The sequence below is a fragment of the Theropithecus gelada genome, chromosome 1 (genome assembly GCF_003255815.1).
Source record: "Theropithecus gelada isolate Dixy chromosome 1, Tgel_1.0, whole genome shotgun sequence".
Lineage (NCBI taxonomy): Eukaryota > Metazoa > Chordata > Mammalia > Primates > Cercopithecidae > Theropithecus > Theropithecus gelada.
The window spans coordinates 72,925,043-72,949,044 of NC_037668.1; the positions used below are offsets into that span (position 1 = coordinate 72,925,043).

A 24,002-nucleotide genomic window follows, 5' to 3' on the forward strand; every position below is an offset into this window, starting at 1 on the left:
TTTTTTTTTTTTTGAGACGGAGTCTGGCTCTGTCGCCCAGGCTGGAGTGCAGTGGCCGGATCTCAGCTCACTGCAAGCACCGCCTCCCAGGTTTACGCCATTCTCCTGCCTCAGCCTCCCGAGTAGCTGGGACTACAGGTGCCCGCCACCTCGCCCGGCTAGTTTTTTTGTATTTTTTAGTAGAGACGGGGTTTCACCATGTTAGCCAGGATGGTCTCGATCTCCTGACCTCGTGATCCGCCCGTCTCGGCCTCCCAAAGTGCTGGGATTACAGGCTTGAGCCACCGCGCCTGGCCACAAATGTCTTATTCATAGTTGTTTTTGGGTGCCAGGATTATGCAAGAGATTTCCTTTATTCTTCTATCATCTTTAAAAAGTTTTTTAAGTTAATAGACTACGTCTTTAGAGCAGTTTCAGTTTTACAGGAAATTGATCAGATAGTACAGAGAATTCCCATATATCCCCTATTATTAACATCTTATATTAATGTGGTATATTTGGTAAACCAGTATTAATACAGTAATCCCTCCGCACCTGTGGGAGATTGGTTCCATGACTTCCCTTGGATACCAAAATCTGAGGATGCTCAAGTCTCTCATAACCTATCATCATATCCTCCCCTATACTTTAAATCACCTCTAGATTATTTATAATATCTAATACAATGTCTATACATCATTACATGTGGATTCAACATAGTGCTTTGTGCCCAGCAAATTAAAGTTTTGCTTTCTGGAGCTTTGACGAGTTTTTTTCCCTGAATATTTTTGATCCACGGTTGGTTGAATCCACAGATGCAGAACCCACAGATACAGAGGGCTGACTGTACATTATTATTAGTGTGGTACATTTGATGAACCAATATGCATATATTATTAACTCAAGTCTACAGTTTACATTAAGGTTCACTCTGTGTTATACAGTTGTATGGGTTTTGACAAATGTGTGTTATTAATCTGCTATTACAGTGTCATATAAAATAGTTTCACTTCTCTACAAATCTCCTGTGTTCTATCTGTTCATCCCTTTCTCCATTCCCTCTAAGTCCCTGGCAACTATTGATCTTTTTACTGTTTTCATAGTTTTGCCTTTTCCAGAATATCATATACTTGGAAGCATACAGTAAGTAGCCTTTTCAGACTGGCTTTTTTCTTTTTTTTTTTTTTAAACTTAAAGGCTAGTGTGATAATACAGATTGGCTTCTTACAACATGCAATACACATTTAAGGTTCCTCCATATCTTTGTTTCCCTCAGAGTTTACACCCAGAACTTCCATCTTTTTTTTTTTTTTTTTTTTTTGAGTGTGTGTGGCTTGAGAAGCCATGTCTTTTTATTTAGAAATAATAATCAATTCTATGGATATACGACAATTTATTTATCCATCCACCTTTTGAAGAACATCTTGGTTACTTCCAGTTTGGAGCAATTATAAATAAAGATGCTTCAAACATTCATGTGCAGGCTAACTGCGACCTCCGCCTCCTGGGTTAAAGATATTCTCCTGGTCTCAGCCTCCTGAGTAGCTTGGATTACAGGTGCGTGACACCACGCCCAGCTAATTTTTATATTTTTAGTAGAGACGGGGTTTCACCATGTTGGCCAGGCTGGTCTTGAACTCCTGACCTCAGATGATCCACCTGCCTCAGCCTCCCAAAGTGCTGGGATTGCAGGCATGAGCCACTGCACCTGGCCATCCTCTAGACATTTTATAGTTTTATGTTTTACCTTTAGGTCTATGATCCATTTTGAGTTAATTTTTGTGAAAGGTCTAAGGTCAGTGTCTATATTAATTTCTTTTTGCATGTGAATGTCCAGATTTTCTAGCACCATTTGTTGAAAAGACAATCTTTTGGTCCTTTCTCAATATCAGTTGACTATATTTGTGTGAGTCTATTTCTGACCTTTTAATTTTGTTCCATTGATCTATTTGTCAGTTTTTCAACAGTACCACACTGTCTTGATTAATATTACAGTAAGTGTTTCCACTGGGTAGTATCAGGCCTCTGACTTGTTCTTCAATATTATGTTGGCTATTCTAGGTCTTTTGTTTTTCAACATAAAGTTTAGAAAGGGTTTGTTGATATGCACAAAATAAATTGCTGGGATTTTGATTGGGATTGTGTTAAATCTATAAATCAAGTTGGGAAGAACTGACCTTCTAATATACATTCTTTTTTTTTTTTCTTTTTTTTGAGACGGAGTCTCGCTCTGTCGCCCAGGCTGGAGTGCAGTGGCCGGATCTCAGCTCACTGCAAGCTCCGCCTCCCGGGTTCACGCCATTCTCCTGCCTCAGCCTCCAGAGTAGCTGGGACTACAGGCGCCCGCCACCTCGCCCGGCTAGTTTTTTGTATTTTTTTTAGTAGAGACGGGGTTTCACCGGGTTAGCCAGGATGGTCTCGATCTCCTGACCTTGTGATCCGCCCGTCTCGGCCTCCCAAAGTGCTGGGATTACAGGCTTGAGCCACCGCGCCCGGCCAATATACATTCTTTTTATCCATGAACATGGACCATTTCTATTTATTTAAATCATCTTTGATTTTTTTCATCCAAGTTTTACAGTATTCCTCATATCGATCTTATACATATTTTGTTAGATTTATTCCTAAGTACTTCATTTTTGGGGTGCTAATGTAAATAGTACTGTGTTTTAAATTTCAAAGTCCAATTGTTCTTTGCTGGCATATAGGAAAGCAATTGAATTTTGCATATTAACCTTATATACTGCAAACTTGCTATAATTACTTGTTAGTTCCAGTTTTTAAAAAAATTGATTCTTTGGGATTCATACATAGTCAATCATGTCATTTGTGAACAAAGACAGATTTATTTCTTCCTTTCCAATTGGCTTACAATGATTTCACTTAAGAATTTTTGATCCTTATGATGGGTTTATTGGGACATAACCCTGTCATTAGTCAGGGAGCATCTGTGTATCATTTATTTCCTTTTCCTATCTTATTGTATTAGTTAGGAACTTCTAGTATGATGCTGAATAGAGGTGGCAAGAGGGAACATCCTTGTCTTATTCCTGATCTTAAAGGGAAAGCATCTAGTTTCTCACCATTAAGTGTAATGGTAGTTATAGCTGTAGGTTTTAATTTTTTGTCTTTAAGCTCTTTTGCCCAGACTGGAGTGCAGTACACAATCACGGTTCACTGCAGCCTTGACTTCCCAGGCTCAAGTGATCCTCTTGCCTCAGCCTCCCAAGTAGCTGGAACTACAGGAGTGTGCCCACCACAACTGGCTATTTTTTATTTTTTAGTAGTGATGAGGTCTTGCTATGTTGTCCAGGCTGGTCTTGAACTCCCAGGCTCAAGCAATTCTCTCATCTTGGCCTCCCAAAGTGCTAGGATTACAAGTGTGAGCCACCACACCCAGACGGTAACTGTAGGTTTTTTGGTAGAAGTTCTTTATCGAGTTGAGGCAGTTCTCCTCTATTCCTAGTTTGCTAAGCGTTTTTTAAAATTATGAATGGGTGTCAGTTATGCTTTTCCTGCATTTAATGATGAATGACTTTTCTTCTTTGCCTGTGGAAAGAATAAATTCCATTAATGGAATTAATGGATTCCATTAATTGATTTTCAAGCACTGAGACAACTAACATACCTGAAATAAATCCTACTTATGGTTCATTCTTTTTATACACTATTGGGTTTGATTTGCTAAAATTTGTTCAGGATTTTTGCATTTATGCTCATGAGTCATACTGATCTGTACTTTTCCTTTCTTGTAATGTCTTTATTTAGTTTTGGACAATCAGTACCATTTATTCCTTAAATATTTGGTAGAACTCACCAGTGAAATAATCTGAGCCTGGTGTTTTCTGTTTTGGAAGGTTATTATTAATTCAATTTCTCTAACAAATATGGGCCTATTCAGATTATTTATTTCTCCTTCTGTGAGTTTTTGTAGTATTTTTCAAGAAATTGGTCCATCTAATTATCTAAGTTATCAAATTGGTGGGCATAGAGTTCAAAAAATTTTTTATTATCCTTTTAATGTCCATGGGATCAGTACTGATGGCCCCTCTTTCATTTATAATATTAGTAATTTATATCTCCTCTCTTTTTTCTTGGTTAGCCTAAAGGTTTATCAATTTTATTGGTCTTTTCAAAGAATCACTCTTGCTTTTATTGATTTTTGCCTGCTGTTTTTCTACTTTCAATTTCACTGATTTCTGCTCTAATTTTTGTTATTTATTTTCTTCCACTAACTTTAGATTTACATTGCTCTTCTTTCGCTATTTGCCCAATGTGGAAGCTTAACTTATAAACTGATTGTTATTCTTTCTCTATTTTACTAATGTGCAAGCTTAGATTATTTATTTTATAATTATTTTTATTAAAAAAATTTTTTTTTTTTTTGAGGCAGAGTCTCGCTCTGTTGCCCAGGCTGGAGTGCAGCAGCATGATCTCAGCTCACTGCAACCTCTGCCTCCTGGTTCAAGTGATTCTTCTGCTTCAGCCTCCTGAGTAGCTGGGATTACAGGCACCTGCCACCATGCCTGGCTAATTTTTGTATTTTTGTAGAGACAGGGTTTGTCCATGTTGGTCAGTCTGGTCTCAAACTCCTAACCTCACGTGATTGCCTCGGCCTCTCAAAGTGCTGGGATTACAGGCATGAACCACTTCACCCGGCCTATTTTTTGAGAAAAGGTCTTACTCTTGCCTAGGCTGCAGTGTAGTCGTGTGATCATGGTTCACTTCAGCCTTGACCTCCCAGGCTCAAGTGATCCTCCCAAACCACTGGGATTATGGGTGTGAATCACCATGTGTCGCTCTTTCTTTTCTTTCTTTCTCTGTCTTTTTTTTTTTTTTTTTGGTGGAGTTTCACTCTGTCGCCCAGGCTGGAATGCAGTGGCATGATCTTGGCTCACTGCAACCTCTGCCTCCAGGTTCAAGTGATTCTCCTGCCTCAGCCTCCCAAGTAGCTGGGACTACAGGCATGTGCTACCACATCTAGCTAATTTTTGTATTTTTAGTACACGTGGGGTTTCGCCATGTTGGCCAGGCTGGTCTTGAACTCCTGACCTCAGGTGATCCGCCCACCTCGGCCTTCCAAAGTGCTGGGATTACAGGCGTTAAGCCACCATGCCTGGCTGCTCTTTTTTTTTTTTTTTTTTTTTTTTGAGACGGAGTCTCGCTCTGTCATCCAGGCTGGAGTGCAGTGGCCGGATCTCAGCTCACTGCAAGCTCCACCTCCCGGGTTTACGCCATTCTCCTGCCTCAGCTTCCCGAGTAGCTGGGACTACAGGCGCCCGCCACCTCGCCCGGCTAAGTTTTCGTATTTTTTAGTAGAGACGGGGTTTCACCGTGTCAGCCAGGATGGTCTCGATCTCCTGACCTCGTGATCCGCCCGTCTCGGCCTCCCAAAGTGCTGGGATTACAGGCTTGAGCCACCGCGCCCGGCAACCTGGCTGCTCTTTTCACTTTCTTGATAATGCTCTTTGATGCACACAAGATTTAAATTTTGATGAAATCTAATTTACCTATCTATATATATTTTTTTGTTGCTCATGCTTTTGATGTCATAGCTAAGAATCCATTGGCTTACCCAAGGTCATGAAGACTTATTCCTATGTTTTCATGTAAGAGTTTTAAGGCTTTAGCTCTTACATTTAGGTTACTGGTTCCATCTCTACTTTTAATCTATCTGTGTCTTTAGAGTGGGTTTCTTATAGACAACATATAGTTGAATTTTAAAAAGGTTTCTCCACACCTTTGTCAACATAATTTTTTATCAAAAATTCTCCTTGCTGTCCAGGAATGGTGGCTCATGCCTGTAATCCCAGCACTTTGGGAGGCCAAGGTGGGTGGATCACCTGAGGTCAGGAGTTCAAGACCAGCCTGGCCATCATGGCAAAACCCTATCTCTACTAAAAATACAAAAATTAGCTGGGCGTGATGGTGGGCGCTTGTAGTCCCAGCTCCTTGGGAGGCTGAGGCATGAGAATCATTTGAACCCAGGAGGCGGAGGTTGCAGTGAGCTGAGATCACGCCACTGCATTCCAGCCTGGGTGACAGAGCGAGACTCTGTCTCAAAAAATAAAAATAAATAAATAAAAATAATAATTTTTCCTTGGCTAAGTGTGGTGGCTCACACCTGTAATCCCAGCATTTTGGGAGCTCAAGGTGGGAGGATTACTTGAGGCCAGGGGTTCAAGGCCAGCTAGGGTAACATAGCAAGACCTCGTCTCTACTAAAAAATAAAATTTAAGGCCGGGCGCGGTGGCTCAAGCCTGTAATCCCAGCACTTTGGGAGGCCGAGACGGGCGGATCACGAGGTCAGGAGATCGAGACCATCCTGGCTAACATGGTGAAACCCCGTCTCTACTAAAAATACAAAAAAACTAGCCGGGCGTGGTGGCGGGCGCCTGTAGTCCCAGCTACTCGGAGGCTGAGGCAGGAGAATGGCCAGAACCTGGGAGGCGGAGCTTGCAGTGAGCCGAGATCGCGCCACTGCACTCCAGCCTGGGTGACACAGCGCGAGACTCCGTCTCAAAAAAAAAAAAAATAAATAAAAATAAATAAAAAAATAAAAAAATAAAATTTAAAACAAATCCTTTAGTTTGAAATAATTTTACGTAAAGAAAAGTTTGAAGAATAGAACAGAAATGTTTTTTTCTTCTCTCTGAACCATTTGAAAATAAGTGACTTGATGCCCCATCACTCCTATCGTGGTGTGTATTTCCTACAAAGACACTCTTCTACACCCGCAAGACAACCATCAAAAGCAGCAAATTAACAGATACATTCCTACCATCTACCACCAACCACATTCAAGTTCCACCAATTGTCCCCAAAATGTCTTTTATAGCAAAAAGATTTTATACAAGTTCACGTGTTGCACTTAGTTTGTCATGTGTCTTAAGTCTTCAATTCGGAAAAATGTCCCCATCTTTCCTTGACATTCACAACCTTGACACTTTTGCAGGCTAGTTATTTTGTAGCATGTCCTTTATTTGGTATTCCTGATGTTTCCTTATTAGATGTACATTTGCACTTTTGGCTGTAACATCACAGAAGTGATGCTGAGTTCTTATTGTTTCCTATCAGGTAATGTTTTTTTTTTTTTTTTTTTGAGACGGAGTCTTGCTCTGTCACCCAGGCTGGAGTGCAGTGGCACGAGTCTCCGCTCACTGCAAGCTCCACCTCCTGGGTTTACGCCATTCTCCTGCCTCAGCCTCCCGAGTAGCTGGGACTACAGGCGCCTGCCACCTCACTCGGCTAGTTTTTTTGGTATTTTTAGTAGAGATGGGGTTTCACCGGGTTAGCCAGGATGGTCTCGATCTCCTGACCTCGTGATCCACCCGCCTTGGCCTCCCAAAGTGCTGGGATTACAGGCTTGAGCCACCGCGCCCGGCTAATCTATGTTTTTGACTTCATCCATTTCTGATGATATTAACTGTGACTAGTTGATTAAAGTGGTGTTGGCCAGGTTTCCCAATTTGTAAAGTTACACATTTTTCCTCTATAATTGATAAGTATTTTGTGAAGGGATACTTTGAGACTATATGAATATCCTGTTCTTCAAATGTTCATGCACTAGCTTTGAATCCATTGATATTTCCTGACTGCAGCTATTTTAGGTATCTCATATAAGTCAAATCATACAATATTTATCCTTTTGTGTCTGGTTTATTTCACTTAGCATGTTCTCAAGGTTCACTCATGTTGTAGCATGTATCAGACTTTCATTTCTTTTATGGCTCAATAATATTCCATTGTCTATATATACCACATTTTGTTTATCCATTCACCTGTTGATGAACATTTGGCTATAATGAATAATGTTACTATAAACACTGTTGTACAACTATCTGTTTGAGTTCCTGCTTGCAATTCTTTTGGACATATAGCTGGTTCATTTTTTTTTGACCTACCTACCTGTTTATAGTTATGTTTTTAGAGACAGGGTCTCACTTTCTCATCCAGGCAGTGGCACGATAGCTCACTGTAACCTCAAACTCCTGGGCTCAAGCAATTGTCTTGCTTTAGCCTCCTGAGTAGCTGGGACTACAGGTGGGTGCCACCATGCCCAGCTAGTTTTTAAATTTCTTGCAGAGAGAAGGTCTCACTATGTTACCCAGGCTGGTCTCTAACTCCTGTCTTCTAACTGATTTTCCCACCTCAGCCTCCCAAAGTGTTAGGATTACAGGTGTGAGTCACTTTGGCCTTTAATGATTGATTGATTGATTGAGATGGAGTCTCGCTCTGTTGCCCAGGCTGGAGTGCAGTGGCATGATCTTGGGGCTCACTGCAACCTCTGCCTCCCAGTTCAAGCGATTCTTGTGCCTCAGCCTCCTGAGTAGCTGGGGTTACAGGCATGTACCACCATGCCCGGCTAATTTTTTTTTTCTTTCTTTTTTTTTTTGAGACGGAGTCTTGTTCTGTCACTCAGGCTGGAGCACAGTGGCGCAATCTCGGCACACCGCAAGCTCCGCCTCCCAGGTTCACGCCATTCTCCTGCCTCAGCCTTCCTAGTAGCTGGGACTACAGGCATGCGCCACCACGCCTGGCTAATTTTTTTTGTATTTTTAGTAGAGATGGGGTTTCACCATGTTAGCCAGGATGATCTTGATCTCCTGACCTCGTGATCCGCCCGCCTCGGCCTCCCAAAGTGCTGGGATTACAGGCGTGAGCCACCGCAGCCGGCCCATGCCCGGCTAATTTTTGTATTTTTAGTAGAGACAGGGTTTTGCCGTGTTGGCCAGGCTGGTCTTGAACTCCTTACTTCAGGTTATCCACCCGCCTCGGCCTCCCAAAGTGCTGGGATTACAGGTGTGAGCCTGGCCCTGGCTTTTATTTATTCTTAAGCGAAGTTTGACAGTTTTGTTTTCGAAGGAGTTAGTCCATTTCATCTGTGTTGTTGAATTTACTGGCATAAAGCTGTTTGTAATATTCTCCTATTACCATTTTGATATCTTTAGAATCTGTAGTGATATCACCTTTCTCATTCCTGATGTTGGTCATTTCTGCCTTTTATCTCCTTTTTTCTTGATCAGTCTAGATAGGGATTTCAATTGATTTATGTTTTCATTCATTCTTTTTTTTTTTTTTTTTTTTTGAGATAGAGCCTTACTCTGTCCTCCAGGATGGAGTGTAGTGGCGTGATTTCGGCTCATTGCAATCTCTGCCTCCCTGGTTCAAGCAATTCTCCCTGCCTCGGCCTCCTGAGTAGCTGGGATTACAGGCGCCCACCACCATGCCCGGCTAATTTTTGTATTTTTTAGGACAGACAGGGTTTCGCCATTGGGCCAGCCTTGTCTCGAACTCCTGATCTCAAGCAATCCACCTGCCTCGGCTCCCAAAGTGTTGGGATTACAGGCGTGAGCCACCGTGCCCAGCCTTAATTGATCTTTTCAAAGAATCAGCTTTTGGTTTCATTGATTATTCTCTATTTCATTGGTTTTTGCTCTCGTTTTTTTTTTTTTTTTTTTGAGACAGAGTCTTACTCTGTTGCCCAGGATGGAGTGCATTGGTGTGATCTTGGCTCACTGCAGCCTCCAACTCCTGTGTTCAGATGATTACAGTACCTCAGCCTCCCGAGTAGCTGGGATTATAGGTGTGTGCCACCATGCCCACTTAATTTTTTTTTTTTTTTTTTGGTAGAGATGGAGTTTTGCCATGTTAGCCAGGCTGGTCTTGAACTCTTGGCTTCAAGTCATCTGCCTTCCTTGGCCTCCCAAAGTGGTGGGATTACAGGCATGAGCCACTGCACCTGTCTGCTCTGATCTTTATTATTTCCTTTCCTATGCTTACTTTGGGTTTTATTTTTCTGACTTCTTAAAGTAAAATCTGGGCTGGGTGCAGCAGCTCACGCCTGTAATCCCAGCACTTTGGGAGGCTGAGGCGGGCGGATCATGAGGTCAAGAGATCAAGACCATCCTGGTGAACACTGTGAAACCCTGTCTCTACTAAAAATACAAAAAAATTAGCCGGGCATGGTGGCGGGCACCTGTAGTCCCAGCTACTCGGGAGGCTGAGGCAGGAGAATAGCATGAATCTGGGGTGGTGGAGCTTGCAGTGAGCAGAGATTGCACCACTGCACTCCAGCCTGGGAAACAGAGCGAGACTCCGTCTCAAAAAAAAAAAAAAAAAAAAAAAAAAAGTGAAATCTGAGATCACTGATTTGAAGCAGTTTTCATTTATTGCTAAAAATGTGTAAGAAAACCTTAGCTACATTCCACTAATTTTGACTTGTGCTTTCATTTTCATATAGTCAAAAGATTTTCTAATTTTCTTGTGATTTTGTTTTCTTTGCTCCATGAGTAATATACATGTACGTGGTTTAATTTCCACAAACTTAAGATATTTTCTAAATATCTTTTTATCATCGATTTTTAATTGTACTGTGGTTGTCTGAAAAAGATTTTCAGTTCCTCTCTCTCTCTGTCTCTTTTTTTTAAGAGTCAGGGTCTTGCTCTGTCACCCAGGTTGGAGAGCAGTGTCATGATGGTAGCTTACTGCAGTTTCTAACTCCTGCGCTCATGCAGTTCTTCTACCTTAGCCTCCTCAGTAGCTGGGACTACGGGTGCTTGCCAGTACATCTGGCTAATTTTTAAAATTTTTTTGTAAAGACAGGATCTTGCTATGTTGCCCAGGCTAGTCTCAAACTCCTGGTCTCAAGTGATCCTTCTGCCTTGGCCTCCTGAAGTGCTGGGATTACAGGTGTGAGCCACTGTACCTGGCTTCATCTTTGTTTCTGAAATGTATTTTCATTGGTATAAAATTCTACTTTGATAGTTTTTGGTTTTGTTTTGAGATGGAGTCTCACTTTGTCACCCAGGCAGGAGTGCAGTGGTGAGATCTCGGCTCACCGCAACCTCTGCCTCCCAGGTTCAAGCGATTCTCGTGCCTCAGCCTCCTGAGTAGCTGGGACTACAGGTGTGCACTATGATGCCCAGCTAATTTTTGTATTTTTAGTAGAGATGGGGTTCTCAAACTCCTGACCTCAAGTGATCTGCCCGCCTTGGCCTCCCAAAGTGCTGGGATTATAGGCGTGAGCCACCATGCTTGGCCTGATGATTTTTTTAAAAAAAGCACTTTCAGGAATTTTTTTTTCCCACTGTTTTCTGGCTTACATTGTTTCTAATGATAAATCTGTTCTCATACTTGTTTTTTTGTCCTTTGTCTGTAATGTATCTTTTTTACTCTGATTGCTAAGTAGATTTTCTCTTCTATTATTGGTTTTAAGCATTTTGGTTATGATGTGCCTTGGTAGAGTTTTCTTCATGTTTATTATGCTTATCATTCATTTATTTCCTTAGATCTGTAGTCCTCCTCCTTATCCTGCTTGGAATCTGAAACTCCATGCAGGCTACCACCACTCCCCACTTGGCACTCCTCACATGAATGCACATTATCAAATTTGTTGATTTTTGCCAATAAGATCAGTAAAAAATGTTATCTCAGGCTAATTTTAATTTGTATTTCTAATGTGATACCAGACATTTTAGTTGTCTAAAAACCACTTGTATCTCCTTTCCTGTGAACTGTCTGATCATATCCTTTGTTCTATTTTTGTATTTGTTTGCTGATCATTTTTATATTAATTTGTATGTAACTTTTACCTTTTCTGTAATGAGCGGTGTTTTTGGGGGGACAATAAGAAGATACCACATAAACTTATTTTTAATTTTAAAAAATCTTCAAAATCCATGTAGCTTCCTGGTCCAAAATATTCAGGAGCTCATGGTGGCTAGCATTTTATCATAGCTCCTTCTTATGTAGCAGCTTACTTTCACTTCTGTTTGTGGTGAAACCTGCATAGCTAACAGGATGTATGTGAGCTTAAAGGCCTGAGAATCACTTTGGACTGCCTATCTTTTACTAGGGCACTGAAAAAAAACCACAAACTCTTCTATCTGTAAGAAGTTCAGCTCTATCTTAGTCATCACTTCATTAGATCTTCCAGTGGCCCTGGGAGGCTGACAGGTCATTGACAATGATTCCCATTTTATAGATTTGAAACTGAGGCTTAGAAAGGTGAAGTGATTTTATCAAACAGAAGGTTAGATTTAAAAGTAACTTAAAGATGAATTAATTTTAAATATTCGGGATCCTACAATTAGTTACTAGGGTAAAGTTTTGGCTTGGATCCAGGTGCTCTTTCTTTTTTGCTTTTTTTTTTTTTTTTTGAGATGGAGTCTCGCTCTGCCGCCCAGGCTGGAGTGCAGTGGCCGGATCTCAGCTCACTGCAAGCTCCGCCTCCCGGGTTCACGCCATTCTCCTGCCTCAGCCACCCGAGTAGCTGGGACTACAGGCGCCCGCCACCTCGCCCGGCTAGGTTTTTGTATTTTTTTAGTAGAGACGGGGTTTCATCGTGTTAGCCAGGATGGTCTTGATCTCCTGACCTCGTGATCCGCCCGTCTCGGCCTCCCAAAGTGCTGGGATTACAGACTTGAGCCACCGCGCCCAGCCCAGGTGCTCTTTCTAATGGCAGCAAAGTGAGGATCACTATCACTCTAAATGGTCAAGGAGCTTCTCTTCCTCAGGAGACTGCAGGCCAAGCCTTTGACAGGCCATGCTGGGCAGGCAGATGGGTGATGCTGGAGCTTAAGGTCTATCTATGCTCACCTTTGGCAGCAGTCAGCATGGTGGAGGCCAGTTCACACTGCTGTGATTCCAAGTGTCCAAGCGTGAACCAGCGAGGATAACGGCTGGGCACCACAGACACCGTATGGTGAGGGTGGGCTGTGTCGCCTGCAGAAGCTGAGTTTTCTAAAACAGGTAACCTGGAAGACCCAGGAAGAATCATCAGCCACCATCCAGACCCTGGGCTTCTGAACCACCTTAGAGAAGCTTGCTCTTTGCTGGGGAGGAACTGGGGAGAGGAAAGGATTAACTAAGAGCTTTGAAGGTTTTTACACCTGTGGTACTATACACTATATGAGGTGAGTGCCTTGGTACTTAAGAGAACTCAACGCTGAATAGTTTCCACTACAAATGGATGCGAAAGGCAGTTTAAGAGCTACCGGGTTGAGTAGTATGATATACTGTAAGAAGAGAGAAAAGTTAATACATTTTAAAAAAGAATCATAGGGTTGTTTATTTTATTTATTTTTGAGACAATGTCTCTATCACATAGGCTGGAGTGTAGTGGCGCAATCACAGCTCACTGCAGCCCTGACCTCCTGGGCTCAAGCAATCCTCCCACCTCAGCCTCTTGAGTAGCTGGGACTTCAGGTATGCACCACCACGCCTGGCTAATTTTTGTATTTTTTGTTTTTGTAAAGACGGAGTTTCACCATGCTGCCCAGGCTGGTCTCAAACTCCTAGGCTCAAGCAATCTACCTGCCTCAGCCTCCCAAAGTGCTAGGACTACAGGCTTGAGCCACTGTACCCAGCCTGGTTATTTCTAAAAGTATAAGAAATACGTGCCAAGGAATTTCCTGTTTTAGCTAACGTATTGTCCCAGCCTTACAGTCTGACTAAAATTGTTCTTCTGTATAGTCTGCTACATCACAGAGTTAAGTTTAACTGCCTAAACCAAGGATCTTATTCTAGCTTGGAAACAAAATGCCCATAGCTCATTGTTCTCAAGTCTTGGGGTAAATGTATTTACCTCTACTTCCCCCAGCTGCTTCTGGGGACCTGTGCTGGGGAACCTTGATTCAGCTGAACTATAGAAGGGCTCAGACCCCTTCTCAGCTTGCCAGACTAACCACTGAACAGGAAGACTCAGGTCTTAAGTGCTCCTTATTTATTAACATCTCAGGGGCTTCCTCAGACAATCAACCATGAGTACTGCCAGGGAACCAAGTCACCAACAAGGAATCCAGATATGAATCCTAGATCATATAAAAATATCTGAACTATTTTAAGGTACACTTGGTAGCAGGTCCAACAGAATGACAAAGAGGGACAGAAAAGAAAGTGAAATAAGCAAAGAAAAAGAACACTGGACACTTCTGCTTTGATGGAGGCAACTGGACTGGGAAAGGGCTACCCACCTCATGGCACGTAAAGCTAATTTATAGGACAAGTCTGGATCATGAGGCAGCAGAGCTGAGAACAAATACTTGGCAAAGGTATGCATGGGAACACTCTCTCGGTGGATGACTTCTCCCAGACCGCTGAAAGGGCCCCCTGGAGGAAGATAAGTCAGCCAGTTATTTATCTGTATGCTTCCATTTGCCAGTCTGGACTTGAGCCCCAATATCTCATGCATGTTTGCTAATCATGGGAACCTTCACTACATTTTAATGTCATAAATATTCCTGTACTTGTACTCTATTGAAGAGGGGAGCTCAGGGTCATGGGTCAAAGACACCATGACAAGAGACTCTTTTCTACTTACCTTCCAGCAGTAAGATGCATTGCTTTTGCAGTGTTTGCACTAGCTCATCGTCCAGCTGCAGCTCTTGGAGTTGGCTCAGGAGCTGTTCCTCATTACGGCATACCTTGTCCTGTGCGTAGAGGCCTTCAGGCATTACCCTCTGTTGACCCAGGCCCATCAGTGCAACTTCCAAGGCCAATGACAGGTAGGACTCACTGCTGTTTGGGGAGCCTGCAGCCACAGGTACATGCTGGTACACAGGGGGTCTGCTTTCATTCATATCTGAGGGCAACAGGGCACCAAATTCTTTAGGTCAGGCTTGGTAGAGTCTTCTTTCTTTCTTTTTTTTTTTCTTTAGGAGACAGAATCTTGCTCTGTTGTCCAGGCTGGAGTGCAGTGGTGCGATCTCAGCTCATTGCAGCCTCCGCCTCCCAGGTTCAAGCAATTTTCCTGCCTCAGCCTCCCAAGTAGCTGGGATTACAGGAGCATGCCACAACATCTGTCTAATTTTTGTATTTTTAGTAGGGGGGGGTTTCATCATGTTGGCTAGGATGGACTCAAACTCCTGACCTCAGGTGATCTGCCTACCTCAGTCTCCCAAAGTGCTGGGATTACAGGTGTGAGCCACCGTGTCTGTCCTAGTCTTCTGTCTTTCCCTCCCATCTTTGGGATACAGCTTGGTCAACAGCTATCACAGGGAAGCTGAATCAGAACCCCAGAATAGTAAGGAAAATATACTGAAAAGAAGGTTACACAGAGCCACAAAGATTCCCACTTCTGTCTTTTTTTAATTTTTTGGAGACAGAGTCTTGCTCGGTTGCTAAGGCTGGAGTGTAGTGGTGCAATCATGGCTCACTGATGCAGCCTCAACCTCTTGGGCTCAAGCAACCCTCCCACCTCAGCTTCCTGAGTAGCTGGGACTACAGGCACATGCCACCATGCCCAGATACTTTTTATATATTTTTTTGTAGAGATAGGGTCTCATTATGATGCCCAGAGATATAGTCTCAAACTCCTGGGCTCAAGTGATTCTCCCACCTTGGCCTCCCAAAATGCTGGGATTATAGGCATAAGCCACCATGCCCAGCCCCACCTCTTTTTTTTGTTTGTTTGTTTTTTGAGATAGAGTCTCGCTCTGTTTCCCAGGCTGGAGAGCAGTGGTACGATATCGGCTTACTGCAACCTCCGCCTCCACGGTTCAAGCAATTCGTCTGCCTCAGCCTCCCAAGTAGCTGGGATTACAGGCGCACACCACCACACCCAGTTAATTTTTATATTTTTAGCAGAGACGGGGTTTCACCATGTTGGCCAGGCTGGTCTCGAACTCCTGACCTCAGGTGATCTGCCTGTCTTGGCCTCCCAAAGTGCTGGGATTACAGGCCACAGCTACCGCGCCCGGCCCACCTCCTTCTCAATATATGAACTGGCTAAGCCAGTTAGGGAAGTATAAAATCTTATCTTTTGCTAGCACATTATGTAATGTTGTAATTGTCTGTTTTTGTTTCTGTCTCTTTCATAGAATGTGAACACCTTAAAGGGATTAGACCATCTTGTTGTTCTAGGTATTGCTATGTGTTAGTGGTGAATGAATAAACCCAAGTGCAAACTCAGGTTTCCAAGATGTAAATGTCACTGTACAGATGAAACAGACCAAAGATGATGATTCACTTTGCAAGGGGTCAGAGGGAAGACAAGGAGCAGTCCTCACTTGACTTGGGGCCATCCCTTATATCTCTACCCAGAGAAATCTGAATCCATACAGTTAAACTCTTACTTTTGTAACATGTGCAACCTTTATGTTACTATTATCTCATATGCTCCACCACTGGATGCATAATTTCAGGAAGTAAGCACAGTTTAAAAGTCAAAGTCTTGGTTTCTTTTCTTTTCTCCCTCATCTATCCAGTAAGTATTTATGAAAGATTGTTAAATGTCAGGTCCTCCACTAAGTGCTAGGAATACAAAGATAAAGAAGTCATAATTTCTGTTTTTAAGTAGCTGACAGTCTAGTAAAAGAGAACTATTTGTAAATAAATTGTAATGTAGCATGCTAAATGCTAAAGTAGATATATGTATACAGTAAGTGAAGGCATAAAAGAAAAAAGAATCAATTTTGTATCTATTCTTGGCTACTCTTAATAAGGTCTTGAGACTCTATTAAATTATTCTCCTCTAGTTCTTATTTGTAAAATTGGTACAAAACCATCATTTAAAAGAAAGTTCAAAAGAAACCAGAAAATATTATTATGCAATTGCAAGGGATACACGGATTCTCGATGGAAGTTCTTTCCCACTTTCAGACTGCTCTAGCTTCTCGCCTCTGACTGCTGAAATTTCTCTATTACTTGTTATTCTTCTTGGATTACATTCTTTAGGCATTTATGATAGGGAAATAAAAGGAACAAGGAAGGCTGGCAAGGTAAAATGTGAAATCAGGACAAGGCCAGACCACAGGGTTAGGAAAGGAAGGTGGGAAATGGGCAAGTATGAAGAAACCTCTTAGGGTGCTCTAGTTTGGACAAGAGGGGGACAAAAACTTCAAAAGGAGGTAGAACAGAGTCTGGAAGGGAGAAAAGGGCTGACAAGGGCAGTCTTTTTTTTTTTTTTTTTTTTTTTAATGAAACAGGGTCTCACTTTGTCACCCAGATTGCAGTGCAGTGGTGCAATCTTGACTCACTGCAGCCTCGATCTCCTGGGATCAAGTGATCCTAGTGCCTCAGCCCCCAAGTAGCTGGGACTACAGGTGACTGCCATCACACCTGGCTAATATTTTGTAGAGACAGGGTTTTGCCATGTTGCCCAGGCTGGTCTTGAACTCCTGAACTCAAGTAATCCACCAACTTGGCCTCCCAAAATGCTAGGATTACAGATGTAAGCCACTATTGTAGCCAACAAGGGCAGTCTTGGTTTGCCTCAGGCTGACCCCTGTACCTGACATCTCCAGACAGCCATCATCATTCAGGCGGCAGGCCTCAGTCAAAGTGAGAAACAGGCAGCCAATGGGATCCAGGGGGTGGCCCACCCAGCCCTCCAGGTTTGTGATGGTTGTGGTTCCTCTCTGCAACAGTTCTGGAAACAAGCAAGTTAAAATTTTAGACAGTGATAGAGACAAACTGCTATCTGTCCCTGCCTGGGTCTTCTTATCAGTCTCTCCAGCCTTGACCCTGAGAGTCAAATAAAAGCTTCTCTATTGTCTTGCTTTGGGTTGACAGGGCTGGCCTCAAACATACCAGCCAGCTATAAGGTCATGTGGTCTGCATTTGGGTTGCCTGCTGGTAGTGCATACATGGATACAGCTTTACAGGTTTTTGTTTTAAGAGACACCTGAGTCTTCTGAATAGCTGGTACTACAGGCACATGCCACCATGCTCTGCTAATTTTATTTTATTTAAAAATTTATTTTTGAGACAGAGTCTCACTCTATTGCCCAGGCTGGAGTGCAGTGGCGTGATCTTGGCTCACTGCAACCTCTGCCTCCTGGGTTCAAATGATTCTCGTGCCTCAGCCTCCAGAGTAGCTGGGACTACAGGCATGTGCCACCATGCCTGACAAATTTTTGTATTTTTGGTAGAACTGGGGTTTGCTATGTTGGCCAGGCTGGTTTCGACCTCCTGGCCTAAGTAAGCCACCTGCCTCAGCCTCCCAAAGTCCTGGGATTACAGGTGTGAGCCACTGTGCCTGGCATATTTAGTTTAATTAAATTAATTATTTATTTATTTTGAGATGGAGTTCTGCTCTTGTTGCCCAGGCTGAAGTGGAATGGTGTGATCTTGGCTTACTGCAACCTCTGCCTCTCAGGTTCAAGCAATTCTTCTGCCTCAGCCTCCCGAGCAGCTGGGATTATAGGCATGCACCACCATGCCTGGCTAATTTTTTGTATTTTTAGTAGAGATGGGGTTTCTCCATGTTGGTTAGGCTGGTCTTGAACTCCCGACCTCAGGTGATCACCTGCCTCGGCCTCCCAAAGTGCTGGGATTACAGGGCTAAGCCACTGTGCCCAGCCTTTATTTTATTTTTGTAAAGACAGGGTCTCACCATGTTGCCCAGCCTGGTCTTAAACTCCTGGCCTCAAGCAATCCTCCTACCTGGGCCTCCCAGAGTGCTGGGATTATAGGTGTGAGTCACCATGCCTGTCTACAGCTTTACAGTTTAAAAATGGTCTTCTCGTGGCCGGGCGCGGTGGCTCAAGCCTGTAATCCCAGCACTTTGGGAGGCCGAGACGGGTGGATCACGAGGTCAGGAGATCGAGACCATCCTGGCTAACACGGTGAAACCCCGTCTCTACTAAAAATACAAAAAAATTAGCCGGGCGTGGTGGCGGCGCCTGTAGTCCCAGCTACTTGGGAGGCTGAGGCAGGAGAATTGCTTGAACCTGGGNCATGCCCAGCTAATTTTTGTATTTTTAGTAGAGATGGGGTTTCACCATGTTGGCCAGAATGTTCTCGATCTCTTGACCTTGTGATCCGCCCACCTTGGCCTCCCAAAGTGCTGGAATTACAGGTGTGAGCCACCGCGCCTGGCCTTTGGGCTAAATCTGACCTGCAGAATGGTTTTGTAAAAAAAAAAATAAAAAATCTTGGCCGGGCGCGGTGGCTCAAGCCTATAATCCCAGCACTTTGGGAGGCCGAGACGGGTGGATCACGAGGTCAGGAGATCGAGACCATCCTGGCTAACACGGTGAAACCCCGTCTCTACTAAAAATACAAAAAAATTAGCCGGGCGTGGTGGCGGCGCCTGTAGTCCCAGCTACTTGGGAGGCTGAGGCAGGAGAATGGCGTAAACCCGGGAGGCGGAGCTTGCAGTGAGCCGAGATCGCGCCACTGCACTCCAGCCTGGGCGACAGAGCGAGACTCCGCCTCAAAAAAAAAAAAAAAAAAAAAAAAAAAAAAAAAAAAAAAAAAAAAAAATGGTCTTCTCATACAAGATCTTAATGAGCCTTCTAACTGCCTTATGAGGGAGGCAAACAGGTATTATTCCCAAATTAACAGATGAGAAAACTGAGATTCATAAAGTGAAGCATTCCACACAGCAAGGAGAATGACCTGGAATTCCCTAGCTCTTCCGGGCCTTGTATCCTCCGAGGATCCTCATCAGCTTTGGGCCTAAGGGGGTTAAGATGGCTCCTAATTACTATACCTTTCTTCTGATGCTTGTAGATTTCCAGTTGCCGCTGCTGCTGCAACCTCAGAGTATTAATAATGGCCACTGTGAGTCTGAGGGCCTCTTTTGGATAACCATGGGAACGTAGGGCATCAACCCGAGCACAGGCTGTAGGCACATGCTCTACCAAATAAGAAGAAGATATTTTGGTCTAGTTAAAATTTCAAATCAGGAAAATTTACACCTGACAAAGAGGGTTTGTATTCAGTCCAGTTCCTCAAATTCAACCTGACATCTACTATATACCAGAAACTGTGTCTTTATCTTTGAAGATATAAAAAGTTGAATAAATCACAGGTGATATCTTGAAAGAGCTACCTTGCAGCCTCAGCGTGGTCTATGGTGTTGAAAGGGACACACAAGTAGGATAATAAAATGTAGTTTCTCTCTTTGCAAACATATATTATACTATGGGAAACCAATGGAGGTAGCAACTAACTGCCTAATGGGAAAAGTCTCATTCATTTAATTAATCCTACATTTCCTGAAAACCTATTATATGCCACGGACTATGCTTGGCAAAGGAAGTACATAGATGAATAAGAAATGGTCATTGCTCTCAAAGAGCTCACAAATGATACATAAACGTAATTATAAAGCAGCTAAAAAGAAGTAACATAGGAATATATATAGAGAAAATAATATTTGAGCTGTGCTTTGAAGGACAAGTAAGATTTCAAACAGGTAGACAAACAGGGAAAGACATTCCTGACAAAGGAAACATAAGCAGGGGCATATTGTAAAAGCATAAAAATTATTCAATATATTAATAGCATCCATCTTCAGAGTATGGCAAATAGTTCCATGTAGTTAAGAATTATGTTATGTGGCTTAAGATAGCCTGGAAAAGGTAGAGTCTGGAATATAAACAGCTTTGAATGCCATTCTATGGAGTTTGAATTTACCTTAGGGATAATGGAAGACTACCAAACCAAAGACTTACAAATAGGTGAGTAATTATAACAAGCTTTATGGTTTATTTTGTGCTTTTTTCTTAAAGATAAAATTAAAAATTACAGAAGTAATTGCAGAAAATTTGAAAATACTTATAAAGAAATATAAAATAAAAATCAGAAATAATCACTCTTTCCAGTGTCATGTATATTTACTCACACTTTTCTATTAATTTTTTTTTTTAGATGGAGTTTCACTCTGTCACCCAGACTGGAGTACAGTGGTGTGATCTTGGCTCACTGCAACCTCCGGCATCCAGGTTCAGGCAATTCTCCTGCCTCAGCCTCCTGAGTAGCTGGTATTACAGATGTGTGCCACCACACCCGGATAATTTCTGTACTTTTACTAGAGACAGGATTTCACCATGTTGGCCAGGCTGGTCTCAAACTCCTGACCTCAGGTGATCCGCCCACCTCAGTCTCTCAAAGTGCTGGGATTACAGGTGTGAACCACTGTGCCCAGTCTAGTAAGTTTTTACTAAAAATGGGATGGTATTAACACTTACTGTTTTGTAACTGGCCTTCCACTTAATAATACATTGTAAATATTTTTCCATGTTATCAAATATACATCTATAACATTAAAAATGATTACATATCATTCTGGTGAATACATGTATATCTACTGAGCTAATCAATCCCCTATTGTTGGACATTTATATGGTTTCCATTTTTTCTCATCTACCTTATTTTTGTACATGCTGTAATGAACCCCTTAGCTATATGCATATCCTTAGTTAATTATGGCTCAGGATAAATTCCTACAGGTAGAATTCCTGGATCACATGGTATGAACATATTTTAAAAGCTTTTGATAAGAAGAAATACCCTTCAGAAAGACTGTAAGTATTTACACTCCTATAAGTAGTGGTAACCTATCTCCATGCAACTTCTCCCACACCAGAAACTAATTATCTTAATTAAAAACGCCTGACCATTTGAAAATCAAAAAATGCTAACTCAGTGTTGTTTTAATTTGCATCTTTGTTAATGAGGTGTATATTCTTTCACATGCTTATTAGATTTATGTTTTAGAAGTGCTGGATCACAGAAGAAAGATGATCAGAGGGAACTTCAGGTGGTGACTCAGTGTGTCTGGCTATTGCTTTCAAGAGAGAGACGGGCATATCTAGATTCAGCAAAATCTTGAGAAAGACAAAGATATGGTTTGAGAGATGGAGGTAGGTAATTGCGAGAAGACAATGAAAATGTATGTCATTGCTGTAAGACTCGGAAAATGAATATTTTTAAAAAAGAATGTCTCTTTTGAAATGGGTATCCTGTGATAAAGTCAGGGACAGGCTGATTGAGGGAAAGCCAGGAAACTATTTCAGAGGAGGGTTTAAACTCACAATGAAACAGCTCTATCCTGTTATCATGAAGGAAGGTAGGAAGGTGGGAAGGAGAAAAGGAAGACTGCTTGGTGACAAATGTAGATTATGTCCTATTTACTAGCATAGGAGACTAAAAAAAAATTCAAATTCAAATTAGTGCTTTTTTTAGCAAAACATGTAATTTTAGAGTAGACTATAATGTTGCTCAATAACTACTGAGTAGACTATTGTTGCTTAATAACTCAGAGAAGCTGTGAACTGAGGCCTAATTGCTTTGTTAGTGCTCTTTGAGATGCATTAACTCCTTTCACCCCTGCCAAAGCTTAGAGGACAGGATGCAAATTCTTATTTGAGGTTGCTGTATCGCAACTGAGTATACATGCAAATGGCTTAGGCTTCACATAAATATCCCTAATAAAAGCCCCAAAAGATCTGTGTGAAAACTGTCCAAATTGTAGTTTGAGTTGTAGGTACGTATGAAGATGGCTCATTTGGGCCTGGCATGAAGTGAGGGTGGCTCTCAAGTTCTTAAAGGAGGGCTAGACTTACCAAGCCACAGTGGCTGGCCTTGGGAATTAAAGAGTAGTCTTTCACTTTCCCGCTGGCAGGCAGGAGCTGTATAAACATCACTGCTGATTATTCGCTGTAGGTGGCTATCCTGCCAATGTAATTCACGGCCCTCAATGGCTCTAGTGAACACTGTTCGTCTTGGTCTGGATAAGGAGTCTGGAGAAAGAAGAACATGCAGCAGTACAGTGACAGGTAATTTGAAGTTTTAAGCCCTGGGTCTTCTTCAGGGTGGGAGGTTGGCTGAATAATAGTATTTTAAAAGAATAACTCTGGCAGCAGTATTGAGAACAGGTTATAAGGTGGAAGGGCAATGAGAGCAGCCACTTGCAATCTCTGAGTATCTGTTGTGTTGCCTCCTTCTTGGATAAGCTTTTAGTGTGTGTGTGCTCTTTATAGGAATAACCTTCCCACAGAGATCTATGGCTTCCTTCCTCCTCCTACAGAAGACTAATTTCTCCTGAGATCCAGAAGCTACATGAAATACAAGAGGAGTAGTGGTGCTTAGCCACTCAATCATGAAGATATAAACTGCTTCTATCGAGGTCAAAGGTAGAGAGAAGCAGCTAGGCAATATCCTTGGCCAATCTGTAACTTGTTTCATACCAAGTTTCCCTTATCAGACCAAGGACTTTCATGAAATTCATATTAAGAGTTGAAAGAGAGCTGAAGTTACAGTGGCTTCTGCTGTAATCCCAGAACTTTGGGGGGCTAAAGTGGGAGGATCACTTGAGGCCAGGAGTTCAAGACCAGCCTGGGCAACATAGCAAGACACTGTCTCTACAAAAAATAAAAAATATAAAAATTAGCCAGGCATGGTGGCACATGCCTGTAGTCCTAGCTACTTGGGAGGCTAAGGCAGGAGGATCACTTGAACTCAGGAGGTAGACGCTGCAGTGAGCCAAGATTACACCACTGCACTCTAGCCTGGGTGACAGAGCAAAACCCCATTTCAAAAAAAAAAAAAAAGAGGAAGAGCTGAAGCTCTGTATATTCAGGTACCTTTATTACACTGATATCTGCGGCTTACAGTCTTGTTCCCCAATAAGAAAAAACTGATGAGGCCAGGTGTGATGACTCGCACTTGTTATCCCAGCACTTTGGGAGGCTGAGGCTGGCGGATTGCTTGAGTCTAGGAGTTTGAGACCAGTCTGGGGAATGTGGTGAAACCCTGTCTCTACAAAAAATACAAAAATTAGCCGGGCATGGTGGCGTGGGCCTGTAGTCCCAGCTATTCAGGGGCTGAGTCAGGAGGATCACTTGAGCCCAGGAGGTTAAGGCCACAGTGAGCCAAGATCGTGCCACTGGTCTCCAGCCTAGGTAACAAAGCGAGATCATGCCTCAGAAAAAAGAAAAAGAAAAAACTGGCTAATAAAAGACAAACTTGTTTTCTCACTGGAGGCTTATCATGCCATCTCTCTTCAGGAAAAGGGCTGCAGGGAAACCAAAACTGCAGATAAAAATGTAGGCTCAACTCTTAAGGGTGGTATGTAGGAGGACCAAATGAAGATATCTTGCCATAAACCATGGACTTAGGGAGGATCATGGAAATGATATTTAAGGTAATAAGAAACCATGAGGGAGTCACTTAACTGATGCTTTGCCAGATTAATGGCAATTTAAACTATTTTGGGATCAAGAACTGACGTATTGTACCGTACGGACATTTACAGAGATGCCCAAATGAGGTGTGTACCTACTGATTCT

At 42.5% G+C, this 24,002-nt stretch overlaps 1 protein-coding gene across 1 annotated transcript in view; it reads right to left on the bottom strand.

The window, feature by feature from the left end:
- ZSWIM5 (zinc finger SWIM-type containing 5) overlaps positions 1 to 24,002 on the bottom strand; it is a 196,757-nt gene that overhangs the window by 5,835 nt on the left and 166,920 nt on the right. The window contains exons 6-11 of the mRNA XM_025401944.1: positions 22,278 to 22,454; positions 19,418 to 19,564; positions 17,213 to 17,350; positions 14,303 to 14,563; positions 13,956 to 14,091; positions 12,580 to 12,737 (exon numbers count right to left, since the gene is read on the bottom strand). Of these exons, the coding sequence (XP_025257729.1) occupies positions 12,580 to 12,737; positions 13,956 to 14,091; positions 14,303 to 14,563; positions 17,213 to 17,350; positions 19,418 to 19,564; positions 22,278 to 22,454 (1,017 nt within the window). The remainder of the gene's footprint in view (positions 1 to 12,579; positions 12,738 to 13,955; positions 14,092 to 14,302; positions 14,564 to 17,212; positions 17,351 to 19,417; positions 19,565 to 22,277; positions 22,455 to 24,002) is intronic.